General features: G+C 40.5%; 1 protein-coding gene across 3 annotated transcripts in view; it reads left to right on the top strand.

Moving 5' to 3' along the window:
- dbn1 (drebrin 1) overlaps positions 1–24,315 on the top strand; it is a 105,451-nt gene that overhangs the window by 63,544 nt on the left and 17,592 nt on the right. For all 3 annotated transcript variants that reach the window (XM_070844132.1, XM_070844133.1, XM_070844131.1), the window contains exons 2-4: positions 18,794–18,849; positions 20,040–20,152; positions 23,103–23,177. In XM_070844132.1, the coding sequence (XP_070700233.1) occupies positions 18,794–18,849; positions 20,040–20,152; positions 23,103–23,177 (244 nt within the window). The remainder of the gene's footprint in view (positions 1–18,793; positions 18,850–20,039; positions 20,153–23,102; positions 23,178–24,315) is intronic.

Raw genomic sequence — 24,315 nt, 5'->3', positions numbered from 1 at the left:
TTTTGACTATAAAAATGATCAAAACTTGTGGGAACCACACCGAAAATGCATTAAAGCATAGGCCAGAGGAAAAGTATTAATAATTATTTTATTTTATTATTTTATTTCTTTTTTCTTGAGGCTTGAGGTGAGGCTCTGCTCTGCTTCCCCTGACTGCACGTCCTTGGTCCACAGAAGCAGCTTGAGAGCAGCAGAAACACACAGAACAACAACTGTGTAGTTTTGCCTTGTTCGGATTCTGATGTATTGACTCAGAACTATGCTTCTGTGCTGTGGAAGACAAACAAAATGTACCATACAGCAGTAACAGGACTATGGCATCCAGCAGGAATGAAGTATGAAATAATAAAGGTAGACGGTACCTACTTTACAAATAACCTTTGGCTTATCTGACTTCAATTACAAAGTACATTTAGTCTTAGATGGACAGTTTAAATAACACTTTGGTAAGTACCTTTCCATATAATTCATTATAGTGGTTGCAGATCCTCTGATTCCAATCCAGCCTTCATATCTCTCCCAGCAGCATGCTGATGTCGTCTGTTTTGTTCCGCATGGAAACTATTGCCATCGATTATCTGAGCAAACAGGAGAGTTTGAGTGACGTAGAGGGGAGGCCTGAAAGACATTTACTGACCAGGAAAACTCAGCAGGAATGTCAGGAATGATATTTGACATTTCACTGCTGCATTGTGGGTCGTGAGTCTCCTGCAATAACACCGTAGGGATCCTGTGTCGTTGTTGTTGTTGTTTTTGAGCATTGAATATTAGAAGTGAGGGCAGGTAACAGAAGACGTGTTTGGAGAAGAGGTCAAAGAGAAGCCCCTCCCCTTCAGGTGGACCACCATGGGGCCTTATTTTGGAAAAATATGTGCAGGATTTAATGGCGAGAGACAAAGGATCTTTTGATCTTGTTTGAATTGTGCCATGAATTACATATTCGACGTTTGTCAGTTTAAAATATCATTTTGCCAGTCAAGAAAGTTGCAGTTTGTCTTAAAGCTGTTTGAAAACAAACAGTTTCAGGCTCATGTGTCAGTCAAGAGGAAAAGTCTTTGAATTGAAACAGCTTGTAGGTCTGTTTTCAGAGGCTCGGACTATCTCTGCAGACCATCAGGTCCCAGTTAAACGTCCCCTCGCCCGTCCAAACATTCTCTGTTTTCCCTCCTGTTTACACTCGTCCGCTGCTCACATGGCAACGGCCCAACATTGTGCTGGACGCTGTGTTGGTCAGTGCTGAGCTCTGATTGGTGCAGAGGAGACGGCGGCTCCACAGCCACAGGAAGTCCATTGTGACACGTCCAGCACACAAAGCAGGGCTGTGAAAGCTGCTGTGCTGAGTCCAGACTGGAATGACCTGGCAGTGCCATATAACATTAATATAATAATAATGACAATAATAACATTTAATTTGTCAGTTCACTGTTTCTGGACATTTCTGCATGAATATTTTGAATGATATTTCTGGTACTGTTTGTCATTTCTGTCTTAAATCTTGTCGTCATTGCAAAGTAGCACTACATTACCAGTACAGCTGGGGCTGATGGGACCCATTTTTTAGTAAGTGTTTTAGACTAATTGAATTTGTTGCCTCAGAGGAAACGTTAGGAGCTCACAACATAGTAATCCAGCTAGTAGTTGTCAAGGTACTTTACTGAAAACCACAAATGTGGATCACGCTGGAACAATCTGGGTACCATGAATTTCTGCACAGAAAAGAAGAAACAACAACAAAAATACAGTTTTATTTATAACATTAAGCTTAGCAATGTTTTGTCAAATGCTTTGAAATTTGATCATTTCTGGGATTCAGCTTTATGATTGTTTGCAATGAGAAGTTCTAATGAGAGCTGCTTTCTGGGAGTGAAGCAGTAGTTCTCCACACCGGCACCTAATCAGCCAATCACCAATCCAGTGTGAGAGAAAATGTCCCACACTCATCAAGCTTCTGACAATGATGTCATGTTGAAAAGCTTTAAGCTTGATTACTTGATTTCTTCTGTGTTTTGTTTCTTCACTGCTGATGCAAAATTTGAAAGGAACAAATGTCCATCTACATCTTTTGTTCCATTCTGTATGCACAACACATGTACACAGAATAAACTTTTTCTTTATTTTCCAGTAGTTAGTCCCCAACAATTCAGAATCCGCCTCAAGCATCTTCCCAGCATCCCTACCTGTATCCAGGCTGCTGCACCAACTGCACATATTGGTTTACTTTCCTCATGATATTTAAAGAGACAGACTCTCATTGCTCAACCCTGAGTGGAATCTTAAGCATTAATAATTTGAACTCATCCGTCAGGGTATTTGGACTATTTCAGGAATAATGGACTGGTATCCTGACTCCTCCCTGAGGCACTTTTGTGTTTTTCAGTGTAGAGGAGAGAATGAGTAGACAGAGGGAGGATGACTACTGAATGCTTAATGAAATCCTGGAAACAATGTAATGCCTCTTTCACATAGCACTGACAGACTTACACAGATACACACACACACACACACACACACACACACACACACACACACACACACACACACACTGCTTGTCTGACTGTCTCTCTTGCTGAGTCAGTGTTCAACCAGACCTCTGAGTCCTGAGAGAGTCACACACACACAATCCTGAACCCTCAGTCTCGTCCCCAGAGAGCTGATTAGGGCGAGTGTGCAAGGACCTGGGAAGGGTTGGTGATAGGTGTATGTGTGTGTATTTGAGGTGTCCTCAGGGTCCAGAACAAGAAAAAAAAAAAACCCCGTCCTGCTGACTAAGTCACTGTGACAGACTTTGGGCCACAGCTGACACTGTTTTGACTGTCCCGTCCTTCTGCAACCCTTTGTCTTGCAGCACAAAGGCAGCGTTTGATGACTTCAAGGACAAACAAAACGTACTTCTGTCTGGAATGGCTCGAAAAACATCCGAGTCAAAGCTGGACAATAAACATTCTCGGCCTCTTTTGGTGCATAAATGCTGTTGACCGCTGGTAAACATTTGAGACCTTTCAGGCATTTCTGCACTGGTCATCTACCTTAGAGGTCTAGATTATTTGTCTGCCAAACAGTCACAATTGTAGAATTCTAGACACAACTTGTAGCGAAATGTAGTTGTCTGAGATGAGATGGTGAAAAATCAAGACACGACTGCACATAGATGATGAGAAACCTGGATACTGCTAGAATCTCATAACACTACGTCCAGCACATAAGTGTCTGACAGTCACATCCCATCGTGTAACATCGGACGCTCTCTGTCCACACTGAGTCTGTCAGATATACACTTCTGCCATCAAGTAAACAAACCACGTAGCTACCAGCTGTGGACTCAAGATCAGACTGAAGATGTAACCACTCCAGTAAAAGATGGCGAGTACTTCCTGTCTTCCCACGTTTGTACTTTTTAAACTGAAAACACACATTTTATATTGAGATATTTAGATGTTTCTTTACTGGAAATGACACAACTCAGCTAACGGCAGCAGGTTTTTATTATGGATACCAGCTTTCTGTGATCTCTCTCCAACCAGCTGCCTCCTTATTTAGGATTTTGTAGTGAAATGAGGCGGTATCTTACAGATAACTCCTCATTTCAGCTTCACTACTCATCAACTGTTTTTCGTCCGTTATGGCACTTTCAACGCGACAGAAATAGAAAGCAGGCGACAAAACTTTAGCTGAAACACCTTTAGGACAGTCCAATAGCTTGCTGTTAGGAAATGGTGTAAAGGGGGATGTTAATCAGATTTCTCATGTTCCATGTAAACAGCCATATCTGGAATAAGATCAAAACCGGGATACTAGTGTGCATGTAAACACACTCATTGCAGAGCTCTGTCTGGTGGAAGGCGTTCTGTAATTCTCTGGTAGATAAACATTCTTAATACTGGCAGCAGATACTTACACGGTGACCTAATGTTAAGGAAATGAGGCAGGCAGACATGAAGTCGGATAATAATTGCTGATGTTTCAGGGGGAGTGGAGGAGGAGGGCGTTAGAAATGATCAGAAAACCAAATTATAAAAAACAGCTTGTACTTTTTATTTACATGGATAAAGACTATAGAACTTTATCTCAGACAATGAAAAACTGTGGAACTCCTGAAACATTCTAGAACACACACACACCATCGCTCTCATGGCTGAACATTCTAGAACTCTCTGCACATCATAGAATGTTGACTGTGTTCATTCTAAACTGTTGATACCCAGAGTTGACCTGGCAGAAGTCAGACTGGGGCTTAGTTTAGTTCTACATTGTGGTTCCAGCCTCTCCTCTGATGCAGATCTCTAATGCTCTACATTCCTCTTCAGTTAACTTGCTTCTTTCATTTTAGTTAAAATAGGATCACATCATGGATGGCTAGAATGTTTTCAGCCTGGGGCCTAGAAGAGAAATTAAACCTACTGTTTAGGGACCAAAGCTAATTTCTAATTAGCTTGATAGTTAGATTTCTAATCTAATGTCTCTGTTTTATTTGTGCTGGTTTCATTTTAGTTGAGAGGGGAGGCTTGTAAATATTTATTTATGAGAAGAACCACACCAGAAGGTTTCAGCTTCCATTCTAGGAACTGATGCCCTTTGTTTTATTTATCCAAATCTCTTCTTAGTTCATAACAAAGTGAACCCAAGATTTTGTTCTGTCTTTCTGGTCTGCATCTGTTAAGGCAAGGCAAAGTAAGGCAAATTTATTTGTATAGCACTTTTCAAACACATGGGACATAAAACACTATAAAAACAAGACACAGAAAGATTAAAAAGCTCAGCAGTAAGGACATGTAACTAATTTCTGGTTCAGATTAGTATTTTCAGAAATCATAATTAACTTAATGACAAACCTGTAGTCATTCGCTGTCTCTCACCTTCAGGTTAAAGCTGCTATTGTTCAGGTTCTTTCAGCTCCTTTAAAATAACACCAAACAGTTGCTGATCTAGGCACTATTCTTTTTAAAAATCAATTGCAAGTCAGCCTTTTCCCAATCTCAACATTACAAAGAACCCACTGCCAGACAGACAGACAATTAGGCGAGCGGTAAGCCTGCTGGTTTGCTTACCAAATTCTTGAGTATTGATGGAAAATGTTCCCTCAGTAATTTTGCTGCCTCAGCAGCTATTGGTTTGGCAATATCACTTCACATTCCATGTGGGGAATCCATTATCGGCCATCATCGTGTCGGATGGTGGCAGGGATGTGCGATTGGAGACATCTGCAGCAGAGATATTGTTCATGTCACTGGACAGCAGATAAAGCACATGAACCCCCACTCATGCTTATATCTTATATTTCTGCTGCACTTGGACTCCCACACTGAGGGACTTGTTTGGAACAAGTAACGCTTCAAGCTCAGTCCCCAGGCTGGTGTATCAGCACTGGTAGTTTTGTTTTACGTAATACACACTAGGACAGCTATTGTCCTTGCAGATGATATAGTTCTCTTAGATAATGGTCAGTAAATTCATTTTGGATGCTTGTTTCAGCGTTTGGGGCTCGTCTGCTCTCAGAGTAGGATGTAGACTTGTCTAACCTCTCTCTTTTGAAGCACCACCCTCCGTTTCTCTGTTGTTGGCTAAAAGCGCGTGTGTCAAAGTGTTAACGTTGATTCTGTTTGAGATGTGACCGCAGCATAACCCCTCTGAGCGCAGAAATTATCGGTCTCAGTGGGTATGTCTGTGTTTGTGTGCTTATATGGGAAGAAAAAGAATGGAAAGGAATGCTTTTGAAAAATATATGTTTTGCCTACAGAGTATTTCAACAGATTTCCAACACATGAAGTATTTCTGTTCCAGAAAAGCTATTTGACTATATGTCTTTGTTGTGTTAGGATTATTTGGTTGGGAAGTTAAATCGGATGTTAAATAAGACATCATATTGCTCAAATTGATCAAAGTACATACAATTATTTTGTCATCAAACTTTCAGACAATACCCAGCCCTACTTGAAACACAATTCATGGTAGAAAAACATATTTTTTTGTGCCATTTTTCTGTTGTTATGTATCGGACCGATGAAGTTTGAGGTTATCTACAGAATACAGAATATGACCTACGACCAAGAATGTCTTTTTAAAGGGTTCTTTTGTAGATTAAAATGGCCCGCTCCATTTACTGTGGTATTTGATGTTATTTTAGCTGCTTTCTATATTCTCGTGGAGGCTGTATGATGGTGTGTTTTTGGATTGTATTCCTCTTTCTTACCTCAAACTGTAAATAACTGTTATAATATGTTCATTTTCCCCTCCACCCTCCTCTGCACCGCACATCAGTGCAATGATGATATACTCAAGGGAGTCCATTACCAGAGACTTCTTCTTCCACTCATTACAATTTAATGCAGACCCAGACACATGCAGACTCATTTTAAAGCCATCTCTTTGTCTTCCTCCTGCTCATTCTGTTCTCCTTTTGACCCGCTAAACAGAAATCTTCTTCCACTCTGTTATTTTCTTTTCTCTGCCATTTGCCCGTCCACTGTTTGTGTCATACTATTAGATCTGATTTTATGGTTATTTTAGTGTGTGTGTGTCACATCTGTTGGATTGATGCAAATTATATGTCCAGACATTCATGCCCCCCTGAGAGTGAATCATAATGACTGATAATGGTGGTGGTCTTATTTTTCCTCTAACGCCACAGACAGATCAAAATGAATTTCAGTTCATGGTCAAACGTCTGTAAACACACGAGTTATTAATATGGCGCTAAGATAACTTTATGCATGTTAGCATGTTAACAGGAATGATTTATGTTTGTAGTTACAGTACAGTATATTTACGTAGCGTAGTCAAGCTAACACCTATTAATATACTGTGCAAAACATCAGTGATAATAAAGAATAATGTAACAGCTGGTGCTGCACTGGTACTCTTGCTTCCAGGATGTCTGTTGTTGTAACTAAAAATACGTTAATGTTTAGGCCTCAAATATAATATGGTCCTGCTTTTCCAAACCATAAGGCCATCCACCATGTGAGAATCATGCATCTGTAAAAAGTCAAGTATCATGAGCTCAGAAAAACGGCTCAGAAGGCGGAGTATTTAAGTAACTAGATACTTAGAGATGTAATGGAATAGAAGTAGAAAACTGCATGAAATGGAAATAAGTAAATGTACTTAGATACGTTCCCCCACCAGTGCATTGTAACATATTAAGTTATGATAACAATTACAAGCTAATGGAGCTCAGTCAGACGGCACAGTGTGGTCACTCAAGAACGGCAGCACAGAAGCTTCCAGTTCATTCTTTGTCCACAACACAGCGCAGCGTCAAGGGGTTGCTTGTCTGGATGGAGGATGAATATATACTGATGTAGTGTGTCTCTCATGAGCCTGAGAGAATGAACCATCTACTGCTGTTATATTCTTGCCCTAACATTGATAAGTAATCGCCGAGTTGTCTCTTCAGTTTTGTTCTCTGGTCTGTAATGGCCATTAGAGCCTCATGGTGGCGCTAGCGTGGCTACTGATTATCCTTTGTTGTTTTCCCATCTTCTGCCCCTTTCACACCACTCACACTCATGTCTTACTCATCGGACAGGCGTGCAGATTTCTACATTCCCAGACCAACAGGAACAGGAGTCATGGCCGTTCCCTAATGCCCTCCTTCACTCCCTCGGAAACATTACCCATAATTCTCCATCCTCATGCCTGTCAGCCTCATTTCTTTCACATTAAGTCACCATGTTGGTTTCTTGCTCAATAAATCACACTATGTTATCCGACCACAGGAATAGCAGTCATTTCCAGCATATTTAATCATCCCCCATAGTTCTCTGTGTCCTATCCCACAATGCTCTCTGTCTGCCTGCTTCTATCTTCACAGCTCTTTGTCTGTATTTACAGTCTCTCTTCTGCGTATCTCTCTAACCACACATATTTTTCTTTTCCCTCTGGCTATTAAAAACCCAGGAGGAATCCATAACTCTCAAACCCTGAGGATAAATATTGGATTTGTGTTGGGGAACCAGCATGCTTTGCCTTTGAAATTGGACAAATAACTGAGAGAAACTCTGTGCACGTTACAGTTGTGTATTTGATCACAGAGTCTATTTTCACACTTAGCCCTCACTAATTTGATGCTGTTTGGCTTCATTAGCTTTATTACACAAGATCAATTTCATGCTTAACTTGCTTAACTTGCTTAAATTGCGTAGCTTCAGTGCTATTAATGATATTAGAAATAACTCATGATAGGGTTGGAAAACAGGCATCATTTGATATGGAAACCTTACAGATGATTTGATGGGTGATGAGATGACCAGCAGTGATCTCATGATGTGCTCACATGCTTCTCTCTCTTCCATTCACTCTGCTAATGTCTCTTTGGCTCGAGTGGTCTCATAGTGAACTGCTGACTCAACTTTGTCTTCTTTTTTCCTAAATGAGCCCCGGCAGTCGGTTACTCTCATGTGTTTTGTCTTCACTGAGTCAGTAGACAGCAGAGAGCTTTTCTGGCAGGATTCATAACATCAGCGTGTCCAAGAGGCCTGAAAGTAGAACGGCTGGAGACGGATCCCATATTTCACAACCAGGCTGGAGCCTAGTGGGGATTCAGACCCTTAACTATGACTATGACTAGTTCTGTACTTAGACTGTGGTATTCCCAGCAATACTTAAACCTCTACAGATTTTCACAGGACTGTGTACACACTCTACTCCGGTTTAATGAACACACAAAGTCTTACAGTTTTTTTTAAATGTCATTACAATGGTTAAATCCACAGCACTGATTTCTTAAAGTGGAAGTATGCAACTATTCAAATGGGATTTAGACATGTTGTCCTACTTTGTGGACATAAAGAACTTTTAAATATCCAAAACAATACCCTTCAAAATCCCAGACCCCATTTAGAAAAGAACTATGTTAGCTCCGTTAGCTTGTGGCATGCTTGTACTTTTTTGGTACAAACTAAAATGTGTTTGCTGCATAATTCATCGAAAACTTTCAAGTATTGAAAGTTGGGATAGAAGACTATCAACTGTCTTCTTTTTTATACTTGGATTAGGAAGTTTCTCATTTGAAGAAAAACTCGACTAGCAACATCACAGCTGGATGTGGTCACATCATTAATGCCATTAAGTTCAAGTGTCGCATTTCTCCGATATATTGGCTGATAGGGTCTGAGTGAACATTGAGAGTTTATGGCATTGAGCAGCTTTTAAACCACAAGCAGGAGGGCTTTAGATTAAGTTGAAGGCTACATTACGTTAATAACTAATGAAATGAGGACACTTTTCTTTAGTTACTACGATAGCTGGTTCTACTTGTGAGTTATTGTTACTTATACTTGTATTTGGGGGTCCTACTAGAATACGATTACATGCTGTAATGTTCCATATCCACATTGTTTTTCTCATACGGCACATACCATGCTGCTCTTTTCGCTTAATTTTAGCTCCTGTCTCTTTAAGGCCCGCCCTCCAAGAAAACCTAATCTGCTCTGATTGGTCAGCTCCCTGAGCAGGCACCGCCCAACAGCTCCTGCATCAGCTCTGCCGTCTCCGATGGAGAAACACATTAGCTGAGCAACATACTAACGCTGAACATGGTCACATGATCAACAAATCCTTGCATGTGACATCACAAGCGCGGCCAAAACGCATTTTTACACATTTTTACTGAAAGATGGAGCAGGAGAGAAAAAGAGAGCTTCATAGCTCATTCGTTTGTAGACACACATATTTATGTTGAAAAGACATTATAAAGTGCATTTTTTACATAATATGTCCCCTTTAACACAACCTAACCTTTGTCAGTGGGTTTATAACACTATGTAACGCTGCAATGCTTCCATTTTGATAACTGGCAGTTAGACACAGAGTGCAGGGCTGTGGCTATTTCCTAGAGTCTGCTTCCAGAAAATAGCCACAGCCACCTACTCTGAGTTGGACATTAATGAGAGCTCTAGACCTCTACTATCTCCTCAGCTTTTACACGTGTTATCAAACTAACTGCCAGCAATCAAAAGACGTATGGTAACTTAATATTGAGAACATTTGCTGCTTTTATTTGATAGTAAAAAATGAAAGCATGTTTATATTTTGAAAAGAGTTTTGCTTCCATACTGAAACCTCTGCATCATTCAGGCACTGATACAGAAACATTTCAAATGATACCGTGTCGTGTCCTAAACTGAAGCACTGCAGGCTCTATGGGCTGCCTGCCTGCGTCTAAAGCTCTGCTGCAGGCAACATCAGCAGCGCCATCTGCAGTCTGAGTTCAGCCACACACGAGCTGAACATGAGCAGACATGCAGTGACTGGAATAACTGTGGGATAATAACGATAATCTTTATTTATAAAGCACTTTTCAAAAGTCACGATACAAAGTCCTGCGCAAAGGCAGCCAAATAAAACACACAGATAATAGACAGCATGGCGTATAAGAGCCAGTAAAGTGCAGGAAAAAATAAAAGCATGATTTAAAGGAAATAAGAGAGAGTCCAAATGTATAATCAGAAAAGGCTGTTCAATAAAGTATGTTTAAAGAGGGGATGAAAGGCGATCACTGTCTCAGTTGACCTGATTTCCTCAGGCACATCATTCCAGATATTCGGGCACAGACTTCAAACGCTCTGTCCCCCTTCAGTTTTCAGCCGGACCTCTGGAACAGAGAAAAGACCTCTGTCTGAGGATCCCAAAGTATGTGCTAGCACAAAGAGTACTATGAGGTCTGAGATGTAGCAGGGAGAGATGAATAGCCTTAAAAGTAGTGACGTAGTGAGATCAGGGGTGATGTGATCATGTGTCTTGGTTCTGCTTAAAAGCCTTTCGGCTCAGTCCTGTCAGTCCAAGTCTGGAGTCGATCAATAGATTTGTGGTTCAGGCAAGTCAAGAAGCTGTTGCAATAATCCAGGTGTGGTGCAATAAAAGTGTGTGAAATGGTCCTCGAGTCTTTAAGAGGGAAGATAGATCGTGTTTTTGGAATATTTCTAAGATGATCATGTTGAAGATTTTAGTTAGCAATTGCATATTTTGTGGCCCCATACTTGAGATACCCTTCTGATAATATTTAGTGGATACTGCAGTCATTTCTTTCAGCTCAGTTGTGCTCGTCATTGCTGTTGTTGTTTAGTACAGTGAAACATGATACCACCATGTTTCCTCACACTCCTGCTGTTGGCTGTGTGGAGGAGAGTCTGCAGACAGAGCTCAGTACACCAGCTCTGCACTTCCTTTTGAAGCTGTGAAGTGAGTCCTCCTGGATCATCCACACACACACACACACACACACACACACACACACACACACACACACACACACACACACACACACACACACACACACACACTCTCACTCTCTCTGCTTGCTGTTCACCTGGGGTGTTTTGTCCTTCAGCTCTCCTACACCCTCCTCCTTCCCACCGTCACTATCTTTACATCGTCGCTTGCCTCAGGTCACAAACTGCTGTTGCCGAGATAACGATGGGGGATGCTGGCCGGTTGCTATGGTGACACTCCCTGTGGGACAGCATTATCCTGGCAACCTCTTTTTTTTGAACAGTGCCAAAGCCAATATCATGCCCTGCTGATCCTACATACAGGAGGTGGACAAAATAACAGAAACAGCAGAAATTAGACACATCTAAAACAGATTTTAAGGTTTGAGGTCTTGTCTGTCTTTTGTTCTTTTTGCCTTTTAAAACAAGACATTTTTGAAGGGAAGTTCTGTTATAAAAACAGATTTGTAAAGTTTACAGTGTCCTGTGTTTGTTGAGACTGTGTCAAAGAGATGTTTATTCAGTCCCTGGCCATCCTGTTCCTGTGACTTGAGATTCGACACATTGCCGCTGTTCTACCTCCCTGATAATGTTTATTGATCGTCTGAAATATGAGGTCAAATTCAAAACAAAGAAAATGTTGGCTGCCTTTTGGTCCAGAGAATTTGACACAACACTAGTCAGCTCTCACCTTAAAATAACTCTGGATCTGTAGCTTCTTCCTGTTGAGACTCCTGTTGTTTTAATGGACTGGGGGCGGAGGAGGGGGGGAGTCGAGTCTGTTTCGTGTGTGTGTGTGTGTGTGTTGTGCTGCAGTATTAAATATATTTGTGTTTGTGAGCAGGATGGACTCAAAGGAGACAGGCTGGGGGAAGGAAATGGCAGAAAGGGACTGAAAATGAAAGTATAAAAGGATTGTTCAAATTTTTAAAGTCCGTTTGAACACACAATGCCAGGTTCATTTGTTTAACTGAGTGATTTTAGATGAGTTGATCTTGATTATGTTCAGTCTATTTAATGACATGTAATTGCCTTTTTTATCTCTGTGAATGCTGTAGCGATGGTGTCGTTTAGATTGTCCTCTGAGCTTTACACAGTACACAGTTCCTGTGAAGCCTGGATGAGGATAATAAAGTTATCAGTTATATGATGGTCACTTAGTACTGTTTGTATGCACACACACACACACACGCACGCACGCACGCACGCACGCACGCACGCACGCACGCACGCACGCACGCACGCACGCACACACACACACACACACACACAGCCTCCTACAGTTAAAAGCAGATTAGAGAGGAAAGCTGTTGTACCGCCTCCAGTTGAAAGCAGTACAGTGATTCTTCTTTACATCAAAGGCAGCGTGGGCACACTCACACTCACACACACACACACTCACACACACACACACACACACACACACACACACACACACACACACACACACACACACACACACTCATGCTATATATAGTACATTTCCCATGGGTCGAGATCAGGTGACTGTGAAGACTGTGTTTTATGGCTGTCACTCTTTTTGTCTTAAAATTGCACGAAGATCTGAACCAAACTTGTGTGTTTGGGACCCAGAGGAATTCTGTCCTGATTGGTACAGAGAGAACTCATTGATTATGACCACCACAGCTGATTAGTTGATTAACTGAGTCCTCTTCAATCCGTCATTATTCCTCTAATCTTTGTAATCTGTTTGTTCTTCCTTTTCCTCCCACTTTTCCTCTCTTTTAACCTCCCTGCCTCTTAGTCTCTTCTCTCCTTTTCCTCTCTTTTTCTCTTGTAACATGTCTTCTTCCTTTTCTTCACTCTTCCTATTGTAATTACTAATAATTAAGTATGATGCTCCCTGGGATCAATGAGGTTTTAGCTTAATCCACAATAATACTTAATTTATTATCTATAATAATGATCCAAATCTGCAAAATAACTAAATGTATCTAACAAAGTATAATATAAAAAGTATAACAGCTGAATAAATGCTGCCTACTTTCTACCACTGCAGTCTTCTTCATCCAACATACATCATCATCATCATCATCCACTTCTCTACCTTCACCTTTTCCTCATTTCATCCTTTTTCTCTATTTTCTCTCTCTAGAAATTCAAGGAAAAGAGGAAAGAGATAAACATATTTTTGGGCCATATATCAAGAATTCATGAGCTATTTGTGAAAAATCTTCACATAAATGTCTAATAGGATAAAATGGTGACATTTTAAATCTAAAAGGTCAAAAGGTCATTCACTGTGACATCATGATATTATGCAAAAACATTTTTTTGCCCGCTATCCAACACCATTACTCGAGAGCAGAAGGGAAGATTGTGATTTATTGGCCAAGCGTGTGAACATATAACAGGAATTGGACTGTTTTGTTTCTCTCAATAGAAACTAGCAGACATGCAGCAGAACAAAACCTTTACAAAGTCAAGTCAAATCCATGTTATTATGTATCACGAATCAAAAAACTGCCTCAAGGGGGGGCCTCACGATCTGCACAGCAAACAGCGTCCTCTATCCGCAGACCCCTGACTCGGATGAGGAACAATTCTTCTTGGAAAGTCTTCTCCACATATTTTATATAAGTCTGGACAGACATGGATGTAAACTGGAACTCGACTGTTTGACGGAGTTTCCTCTTTTATTTTCCTCTTTCTTCCTTCCTGTTTCTCCTCTCCTCATCTTTTCTCCTCTCTTCCTCCTCTTAGATGCCCAGCTGTGGTTACACACACACACACACACACACACACACACACACACACACACACACACACACACTGAGCTGTTTCTAGGTCATGAGGGCTTTATATGAATAATAAACAGCTGTCTGCTTTAAAGAGAATTATTTATAGAGCCTTGAGTGAGCGAGTTAGCCTTATACATGCTCTCTTTCTTTTTTTCAAACACTTCCTGTTTCTCTTTCTCACCCCCTTTTAATCCATATTTTTTTATACCCTGTTTTTATTATTATTTGTCATCTTAATCCCTGGTGTCTTTTTTTCTGCCTCTAGGAATTTGTTTTTTTCTACTGGTGTGCTGTGATGCTGCTGCTATTACTACTGCTGTCACAATAGCAGTAGTAATAGTAGTAGTAGTAGAAGAAGACCTTGATATGTTTCATCATGTGATGTTTGCATAATAGCTTCCTCAGGAGACACATTCATTAGAAACGTCATGATCTAAATCTGCCTTCTTGTCTGTACTTCCAGTTGTGGAAAAAGTACTAAAATAAAGTACAACTCCACCATTTAAACATTTATTTAAGTAAAAATACAAACGTGCTAATACCAAATATGTGGCTCTTTAGCTGCTAAATGTTCCACTATGTCCACCAGCTGGTTTCTAACTGTGTCTGTCTGCTGTTTTCTGCTGAGCAGGTCTTATACAGTCGGGTGTTTAAAGCTGTTTTTACTGATAAGAGCTGCCTGTGGTCGAAAATGATTCAAATAACACCAGTGAGACTGAACCAGAATGGAAAATATGTTGAGCTTTGAGCTCAAAGACGCTAAAACTCTGGAGAGTGGACGTACTAGAACTGCAGAGCTGGATTATGATCATCTGTGGGTTCATCATGATGAGCAACCCCTTTCACACAGAGTGAAAGGTCTAATTTAATATATTATTGGGGCAAATCATGGAAAATGAGAAAATTCTGTGCATCCAAAAAAACCCATAAAAATGTGTTTATTGTTTCACAAACAAATCAACGTTTCAGTCATGGGAAGTCGTTAAAAAGTCAGGGAGCAGCTTTAATGTCGAGTTTTTTTTATGGAGCAGTTAATGTTAAATGTTGCAGTGTTATTGTTGTACTCTGTATTGAGGATAGCTCCATGTATCAGCCCGATGTGTTATTGCTGCAATGCATTCTGGTCTAATTGCTGCTCCTGTAGGAACAGGTAACTCCCCTATGACTGATTTCAGCTTTTGGATGTAGAGAGACGTCTGGTGTGCTTCTTTGAGGAGAGACCGACTGACAGTCAAAAGGAGGATGAATAAACAGAGCTGATTGGATAACAGGAGATTTTGGTGACGTTAAGATAAAAACCCAATCTGGCGTAGAGAGAGAGAGAGAGAGAGAGAGAGAGTGACTCGGCAGAAACAGACAGGATGGAGGGAGGGGAGATGAGGTCAGCAGAAAGTCAGACGGGACCCAGACTAAAGCCTCGGGCTGAAACAGCATGAGGTCATCTGGACTGAGCCCGACTGGTAATACCCCCCACACACACACTGACACAAGTACATGCAGCTGGGAAAAAAAACACAAATCCTTTCTCCTGCACGAACATTTATACATTGATTTAAAAGCACAAAACGTCACAATTCTGTCAGTTGAAACCATTAAAACATCCCAATATCACTGCAGCAATATTGGTTTCTTATAAGACAGAACAGTTTGAAGATAAGGAGGCAAACTTTACATTATCATGTTTGTGTCAATGTAGATTTAGGTCAGTATCACACAGACTACATTTATGGACTTATACAGTAAAAGGGCGCCTGTTCTCACTTAAGCAGTAAAACTACACAGTCTCATTTTACAGTCAAGTTAGCAGTGATAAATATGATTTTCACATTAAAACTTCCTGAGAAACAACACTTTGCAATTTTGTTAGATGTAGGCACAGAGACGAACATTACGTTATTGGGTTTAGACATCAAAATTACATGGTTAGGTTTAGGAAAAGATGATTGTATGGCTTAAAATAAATATGTCTTCTTGAGGAAAGGACGACATCGGCTTTGAAGACGCCATTGACCTTGTGAACATGATGCAGCCTTATCGTGTTATTATTTCCTAAAATAATCCGTCCGCAGTTTATGCATTTGCTTTTATCCGACACCACAGATGTACAGTATAGCCATACTTTCAAACGCTTTGCTGGTATTTCAACCACACTAATATCAATTTGTTTTCATAAATCTGGGTACAAAAAGGATCGAATGCAGGTTTTGTTCAACTGAAGAAGTTTCAGTATCACTTGGATGTTTTATATTTTAAGGCTTTGAGTACTGATCCCCAGACATAGTGGTAACAAGTATTTCATCAGTATTTATGATGTAACGGTACATTAAAGTAGTTTGGAGAAGGTGGCTTTGTTTCTCTAGATGTGGCAGAGTTTAACACATGCACACATTTTTATCTGATTGAATGAGGTTGAATTTTGTGGAGAAATTCTAGTAAATACCAGGATCTCAGTCCTGTGCTTCAGGCTTTGAAGACATCAAACAGTCTTTGTACCTGAATAATAAAAGAAGGCTTTTTAAAATGAATCCTTAAACAGAGCCATTGATCTGCTGCCGCCGCCAGTAGGCCGAAGACACATCAGTGTAGGTGACTAAAACTAAGACTGGTTTTGAAAGATGCTGAAAGGAAATTAGCGCAGGACATCCTCCACCGACACCAAACCCCTCCCCAAGACTTTCTTAATCTGTTTAAATAAATACCCAAAGCTGCAGTTTATGAGCTTTTGTGCTGATTGAGAGTTTGGTGAAGAGTTTTATACGACAGTTTTCTAAATATGATAATCTTCAATAATCTACAATGCGCTGCTCTCCAGTTTATAATCTCCTGATAGATTAAAGGGTAATTTCTCTAACCTCAATCCCAGCATGAATTTAATATGCAGAAAAATCCATTTTGATCACCATCTCCTCCTGTTGGTTTTCAGTTTCCGCAGCTTCTCCTGATTTGATGGCGAGTCGGCCGACACTGGAATGAGCACCATGATACTTTCATTCATACAGGCTCTTCTGCAGCATCAGGTCACATTAGGGAGAACGCAAAGAATATTTAAAAGCTGAAAACACTGACGTGTAAATCTACCTTAAGTCCTCCTGACCAGCAGGGAGTCAGTCATTTAAACACATGCTGTGCTCACATTATTTTATTTAACCCATAGAAATGTTTCCATTAGTGGTGGAAAGTATCTAAATACATTTATTCAGGTTCTGTAAGTGCAATTTTGAGGAAGGTATTTAATGATACTTAAATGATACTTTACATTTCTACTTTGCTACTTTCCAGAGGGAAATTAACTTTATTTATCTGACAGCTGTTGTCACTAGTTACTTTGCAGATTTGGATTATTAATACAAATTATAAACCAACTGATAAATGATTATGCATTCTTATAGATTAAACTACCCAGCAGTATATTAAGTAATGATATAACAGCTTTGTACTTTTACTTGTAATAGAAGATGGTGCAGTTTTACCTAATTTGAATATTTCTTTGATACTACCTCTCAATACATGTGTATAAAATGGTGCACAAGGCATCCTCCACTGTATTTGTTTCTAAGAGATGGATCAGATGAAATAAAGCTCAGCCCAAGCCGAAGCTGACAAAGTCTAGCTAAGACTGATGAGATGTCCTGAAAGATTCATCTGCACGGAGAGAAGCTTTTCAATTTCAATAAGAAACGTCCGGACAAACTGAACATCTTTACCTCAAAGTGGTCAAGATTTAAGAGTCCATACACATCTTCACAAGGCTGGTGGGCCACAGACGTTTAGCCTCATTGTTTGGTTGTAACGAGTTAACTCTGACCTGTAGGTTAATGGATTCATAGCAGGAGGTCAACCGGTTTTAATCTGGAAATGTCGGCTAAACCGTAATCTCTGTCACTCTCATTTAACCTCAGCCATGTGTGTGTCAGTGCATGAGGATGTACAGCATGTGGGCATGCATAGATAGAATTGATATTATATAATGCACTGAGTATATTCTGTATGTGTGGTGGGCGTGAATGTAATTGCACGTATTGTGCTGGACAAAGACAATGATGGAGAGGTCAGCAGAGGTGAAACTGAGAGCGAACAGTGTGTGTGTGTGTGTGTGTGGTTAGTTTTAGCTTAAAACAAAATATGTGTGTGTTCTGCAGCCAGTGGTGGACTCAGAAAACTTAAAGCTGCATGCTTCACGTCACGTAGGGGAGCTTGTTTGGCCTTGCATTGTGTTTTTTGTGAAAAGTACTGGAGCAGGCACTTTATCACAATTTTTTCCCAATGAAAAGACAACCTAGAAGGCACTTTATTATATTTTCTCCACTGTAAAAGTGCCCTAGGCGCTTTCTCACATTGTCTTCACTGGAAGGGTATTTTCATTTTTCATTTTCCCCATGTGAAGGCCACCATAGAGGACACTTTCTCACTTTTTTCCCCATGTGAAGGCCACCATAGAGGGCACGTTCTCACCTTTTCCCCATGTGAAGGCCACCATAGAGGGCACTTTCTCACCTTTTCCCCATGTGAAGGCCACCTTAGTGGGAACTTTCTTACATTTTCTCCACTGGAAGGACGATCTATAGGGCACTTCATCACATTTTCAAGAGAATTACAACATAGAGAGCATTTTATTATGTTTTCTCAAGAGAAGGGCACCCTTGCAATCTTCTTTTACCTAGCATAGAGGCATCCAAGATGTCTTTTTCATATCCACATTTTCAAACGTGGGGGCATCAGGGGTTCTATTGCCACCAGTGCATCTGTTTTTTTATCCTTTGTCCTATCTTTTTTTTTTTTCTGTTTGATTAATACACACTCTCCCTCTCTCTCTCTCTCTTTCAGGGCCTTGTACACATATGAGGATGACAGCAATGATTTGACACTGGCAGCATCAGGAGGTAAGTTTGTGCTTTTCTGTCAATCCAGTCCAACAATTTAAACTCTCAAATGTGACATCTTTCTGTTATTCTCTTTATGTTCTCATGAAAATGGCTGCCTTCAGACGTGTAATTAGCTGCTGCAGATCTGCAGTTGATGAGCTCTGCTGGTTCTGCCGTTGCTTCCAGGAAATTATCATCTTCTTTATCTCCTCATTGTTACTGAGCCATCAGAGAGCTGCATTCATTATTACTACACCTAATGGCGCGCTGCATGATCATTACAGTTTAATGAGACTCCTCTGTATATGATGCACATTCACACATGCGCACACACACACACACACATACTGCAAAACTGCAGACAGTGGTGGGAGAAGTTTTCAGATCCCCTACATTAGTAAAAGATGCAATAAACAATGTAAAAACACACACAAAATCAATCAGCAACTTATACCATGGTCCTAGTGAATACTCGATTCTGATTGGCTGCAGGGTGTCCATTAAAAACTAATATAAGATACCTAATAAGTAATGAGTGAGACGTCTGGGACATTAAGTGCAACGCGTTAACATGCTGATTTACTTCCAACAGCAAGTGTCCTCTTTCAGGTCCTCATCCTCTATTTTTTTTTACATATTTATACATTTTGTCTTTTAGCATGTCCGCCGTAAACATTGCTTGATTTTTCAACAATTTGCAAGGCCCATTTGACATCAATACATAACTCTGGACAATAGAGGGGAAACTGCGCCCAAACCTGGTTGACTGATTCCCCTTTAAACTCTGAGTGAACCTGAAAAATGCGGTGCTCCGGTAACATGATACGTTTAAATGGTGATAACTCCGAGGCTTTGCACAGGGGTGAATTGAAAAGTGAATCAGAGTCAATGTTCCCAGACAGGATTTGGGTTCTTTTAAGGATTGTTTGTCACTACGTGTGCAGATCCAGGCGCGGATTGGAAGTTCAAAACATTTTCAGTTATTAAAATAACACATTTAGAGGATTGTGCAGAGGTACAGTATATGGTCTGATTGCTTTCTAGTTTCTTCCATAAGTGGATTAATTTGTTAATCCTTTACCAGTTTGTGTGTTTCGATCAGTAGACGTGGCACAGCTCATCCCTGGCAGAGGACAGTCTAACAGAAGCTTGACCTGACCGTGACTGTGCTGTAATAGTAATGGAGCCTCTTGTTTTCTGCGGTGCAGGAGGCGGTCTGGCGGAGATCACACTGACCTTTGACAACGGCAGGGTGATGTACGGCTTCTGCAGCCTGAAGGAACCCACCTCCGCTCTGCCACGATACATCCTCATCAACTGGGTGAGTCGCCGGGTCAGGGGGGAGACGAGAGGGGAGGGGCGGTGCATGACGCAATGATGCCGAACACCCCGAGCAGCACACTCACACACGGTGGTATTAAAAGGAGAATATCAGTTATTAAGGGTCACAGCACATTTTTAATGTAGTAGTTTATTTAGCAAGGACACACCAGGTCAGTGACGTGAAGGACCTGAATTTAGATTGTGTCTATTTCATCCAATCACAGAGCTGCAACCTCAGCAAGAACAGTAACAGCAGCAGCAATTTAAAGCTGTAGATGTGCACTCACTGTCCACTTTATTAGGCACACCTGTACAATCTAATGCAATCCAAATAAACTGTTGTGCCATTAAAGAGAAATTCTGGTATTTTTAAACCTGGACCCTATTTGTACATGTTTTGGTGTCTAAATGACCATCAGGTAGAAAGAGTTGTAGAATTGGTCCAGTAGCTGTGAACGGGCTACAATGGCTGCAAGGTAATGCTTTGGTGTCTGACAACATTATGGAAAGGATCCCTGCAAAGACAGACCTGTGAGATCCTTTTTATTTAACCAGCAACAGCTGTTAGTTCTCTCACTTCAAGAGGCACCAGACTCCATTGACAAAAACAGTAATTTTACCTCACAGAACACAGGAGTTATTGGTCTACTGCTGGTTAGTTCTTTTGTGTTACCGTGTTTTAAAGGGTTAGTCTGCATCCCGTCCTCTGTGAGGTTAAATGACTGTTTAGTCAGTGAGATGGAGACGAGTGGATGCAGAAAGTTGCATTAGGAATTTTTACTTTTTAGTGAAATAATTACCAATAAGCAGAAGAAGTCTTGGAACAGCAACAGTTTGGATTAGACAATCATCATTGGCTCAGGATGTCAGGCAGTTTTATGGATTTATATTTGTGTAAATAATAGTACAAATGCCACCTTACACTGTTTTATGTGGTGGTTTTAATAAGAGAGCAGATGTGGACTGATGACTGTTACAGGGACTGAACTTGTGACCTTCCAGATAACGGGTCAAACAGAGGCAAACGGTGGAGTCTAGTCACCACACAGAGCCGGAGACATTTGTCCTCCATTTAATTCATGGGGAAAAGGAAACGTAAGAGGAAGAGGTGAATGATTTGGGAGCGTCTCCAACAGAGTGTGTTAAGAGCATTTAAATACAGTCTGAGAGCATCTGAGAGCAGCTGAGATGAATGTTTTACTTTGTGGACCCGACATTAGCAGAGCGAGTGCATCTATGGAATGAGAGAGCATAAAGAGAAGGAGAGAGGTGGAATAAAACCACCTGCATATGCTTCTAATTTGTTTTACCAGTTACATTTTGAGTGAAACCCTATTTGCTTCCTGGATTATGTTCACCGCCAACAGTAACTGATTTGTATCCTGTGTCCTAGAAATTATTGTTAGTTGCTACAAATGTGCGAAATGTTAATTTTTTTTTTTTTTTTTTTGTTTATCCACATATTTTATTTTAGAAAATGTTGCTAATTAAAGTGTTTCATCTCAAGAAAGATGGTCTTCTCACAAAATAGCCTGTCTATGCCGTAGAAGGCACAAATGTTTTTGAAACTGGTGCTACGTGGCCGGGAAGTTCTTTTGTTTCCGTCTTTGCAGATCCTGCTCCAGTGTCAGTCACAACCACAAAGTATAACGGCAAAAATCTAATTCTCTAAGAAGAAAATTCCTCCTGCTTCCTTTTAACTAATTAAATATACTCTGACTGCTCTTTGGTCTGCGTGCCATTGCAATTTCCTCTGATTTCAAGGGGGAATCAGACCTGTGAATGATGGTCTTGTGTGCTTCATATAGAGATATCACTATTAAACTGAGCCTGTTTCATAACCAGTTAAAAACTCCTTGCAGCTGCCTTAACCGAGTGCTGACAGTTTCCTAAATGTAACCCTAGAAGACATCTAATCCTGCCTCAGTTGTGAATGTTGTGTGCTGTAGAAAGAACAAATATAGTGAGGGAAACAAATGAAATTCACATGTCACTAAACATAGTGCAGAGAAAGTATAGCTCAGTATAAACATTATGTGATTTGTCAGCTACATTCATTAAATCAGTTTCATTGTTATGCTGATCAAAATTATAGTTCTCTCAACACGTTTGCTGGTGCAAATGAGTAGAATATTAATGGAAGTTCTTGGAGACGGGGTTGAATGATAAAAGTGCAGAAAGCAATAAAGAGATCCGGAAAATGCAGTGAATGGAGAGCGAGACAGACATTTGGTGTTTAATTGAGACGAGGAGCAGAGCCAGAGTCCATCGTAATGTAACACGACAGCACTGACAGCCAAAAGAGCACCAGACCGTAGGAAAAGGGGCCAAACCGGGCTGAACTCTGCCAGAAGGAGGCCAAAAGTGGACAAAGTGCACAAAAATGTAACAACAATGAACAGAAATGCTCCCGAAACTACACCGAACTACCAAAACGTACCACAAAGTCTAAAATTCACTGCAAAAAACATTCAGTTTATCTCTCTGGGTTTCTCTTTTTCAACACCAGACACACACAGATACAGATGTAGGTAAAGTGGTTCAGTTTTGTTATTGAGAGATAAACTGGAATGAATTCAGAAGACATGGGGGTCGTTTTTCCTGTGGTTCTTTCTCTCTGTAATTGCTGCTTACTGCGTTTGCATTGTGTCGCTGTGAATGAGCTGTGATTACTGAATCACATAATTCAACTGTTTCAGTAACTGAACAAAGGCTCTAATGAGATGAGAACGACGGGAAAACTGTCCTCTTCAGGAAAAACAAGTTGGTTTTTTTCCAACAAACTCAACATAAACAGTCAGCTGCTGTAAAGTATTGTTGAACTTTCTTTTTCTGTACTTTTTTTTTTATTTCTCTCCCTCTCCCTTTCCATCCTTCTGTCTCTAATTTGTGCTTTTAATCATATCTCCATCCCTCTCTCTCTCTCTCTCTCTCTGTCTCTCTCTCAGGTTGGGGAAGACGTGCCAGATGCCAGGAAGTGTGCCTGTGCCAGCCATGTTGCCACTATCGCTGACTTCTTCCAGGTCAGACCCACCATGGTGATTTTTATTTTATTTTGCTATGTTTTTATATGTAGCCCTTATGAGCTTGTCCTGTAGCATTTGTTGACAACCTTACTAGACATAAGACACTTAAATTATCCGCCCTCACTGTCCACAGAAGCTCCACAGAAGAATTAACATTTTTATCCAGTTTGAATCCACATTTTACGCTACGCTTTTTAGATGCTGGTTGTTATTTTTGTATATTTTTCTGTTTGAGGTTTCTACCTGATAAAGGTAAGATTTCCTCACCACCATGTGCTTATTCATGTGGGGGTTCTCGAATAGTTGGATCTCTGTAAATTAAAGATTACAGCCTTGACCTTACAACGTTACAGTAGGCAGGAGGAGATTTTAAAAAACATATATACAGTTTAGACAAAAGGCTCTTGCTTTTCAAAGGTTTCCACAGTGTCCTCAGATCTTGAGCTGCAGCCTCGAAAGCACAATGTGTTTTTATCTTGAACCTGGAGCGATCTGAGGACCTCATGTTCCCTCTGGTGCTGCTGCAGTAGCTCTTTAATGTGGGCAGCTGGCCGGCCGTGCAGCGCTCTGAACGTGATTACAGGCGCCTCGAACTGGATTGTGAATTTGAGCGGAAGCCAGACATCAGAATTGGTGCCACGTGAGACCTTCTGGGGGACTTGGTCAAGAGCTTGGCAGCAGCATTTAGGGCCACTTGTAAGCGGTTCAGGGATGTCTTGCTAAGACAGGTGAGAAGGAAATTACAGTAATTAAGACAGGAGGAAACGCATGTATAATCATCTGAATGTGGACACAGCGGGCCTGAGTTCAGCCGCGTTTCTCAAGCGGGAGCAAATCAAACAATCTACATACATATATTATTATTATTATTATTATTATTACAGTGCAGTAAGTGCATGATGTCACTATCTGTATTAAAATTACAAAGACTATTTCATCATCGTTTGTTTTGTTCTCTCCCTTTCCTTTTTGTTTAATTCATTTTCTGCCCTTGTGCATTTTACCCTCATTTCAGTAACTGTTGTACATGCAGAGTCAAAACTGTTTTGTTTTTGCATCAGTAAAAAAATAAAAGAAAAAAGTAATGAATAATAAATAGATAAATAAATAAGTAGTTTGCGTGCTGGTCAAGACT

The sequence above is a fragment of the Pempheris klunzingeri genome, chromosome 14 (assembly GCF_042242105.1).
Source record: "Pempheris klunzingeri isolate RE-2024b chromosome 14, fPemKlu1.hap1, whole genome shotgun sequence".
Taxonomy (NCBI): domain Eukaryota; kingdom Metazoa; phylum Chordata; class Actinopteri; order Acropomatiformes; family Pempheridae; genus Pempheris; species Pempheris klunzingeri.
This window is presented reverse-complemented; position numbering and strand designations above follow the sequence as displayed.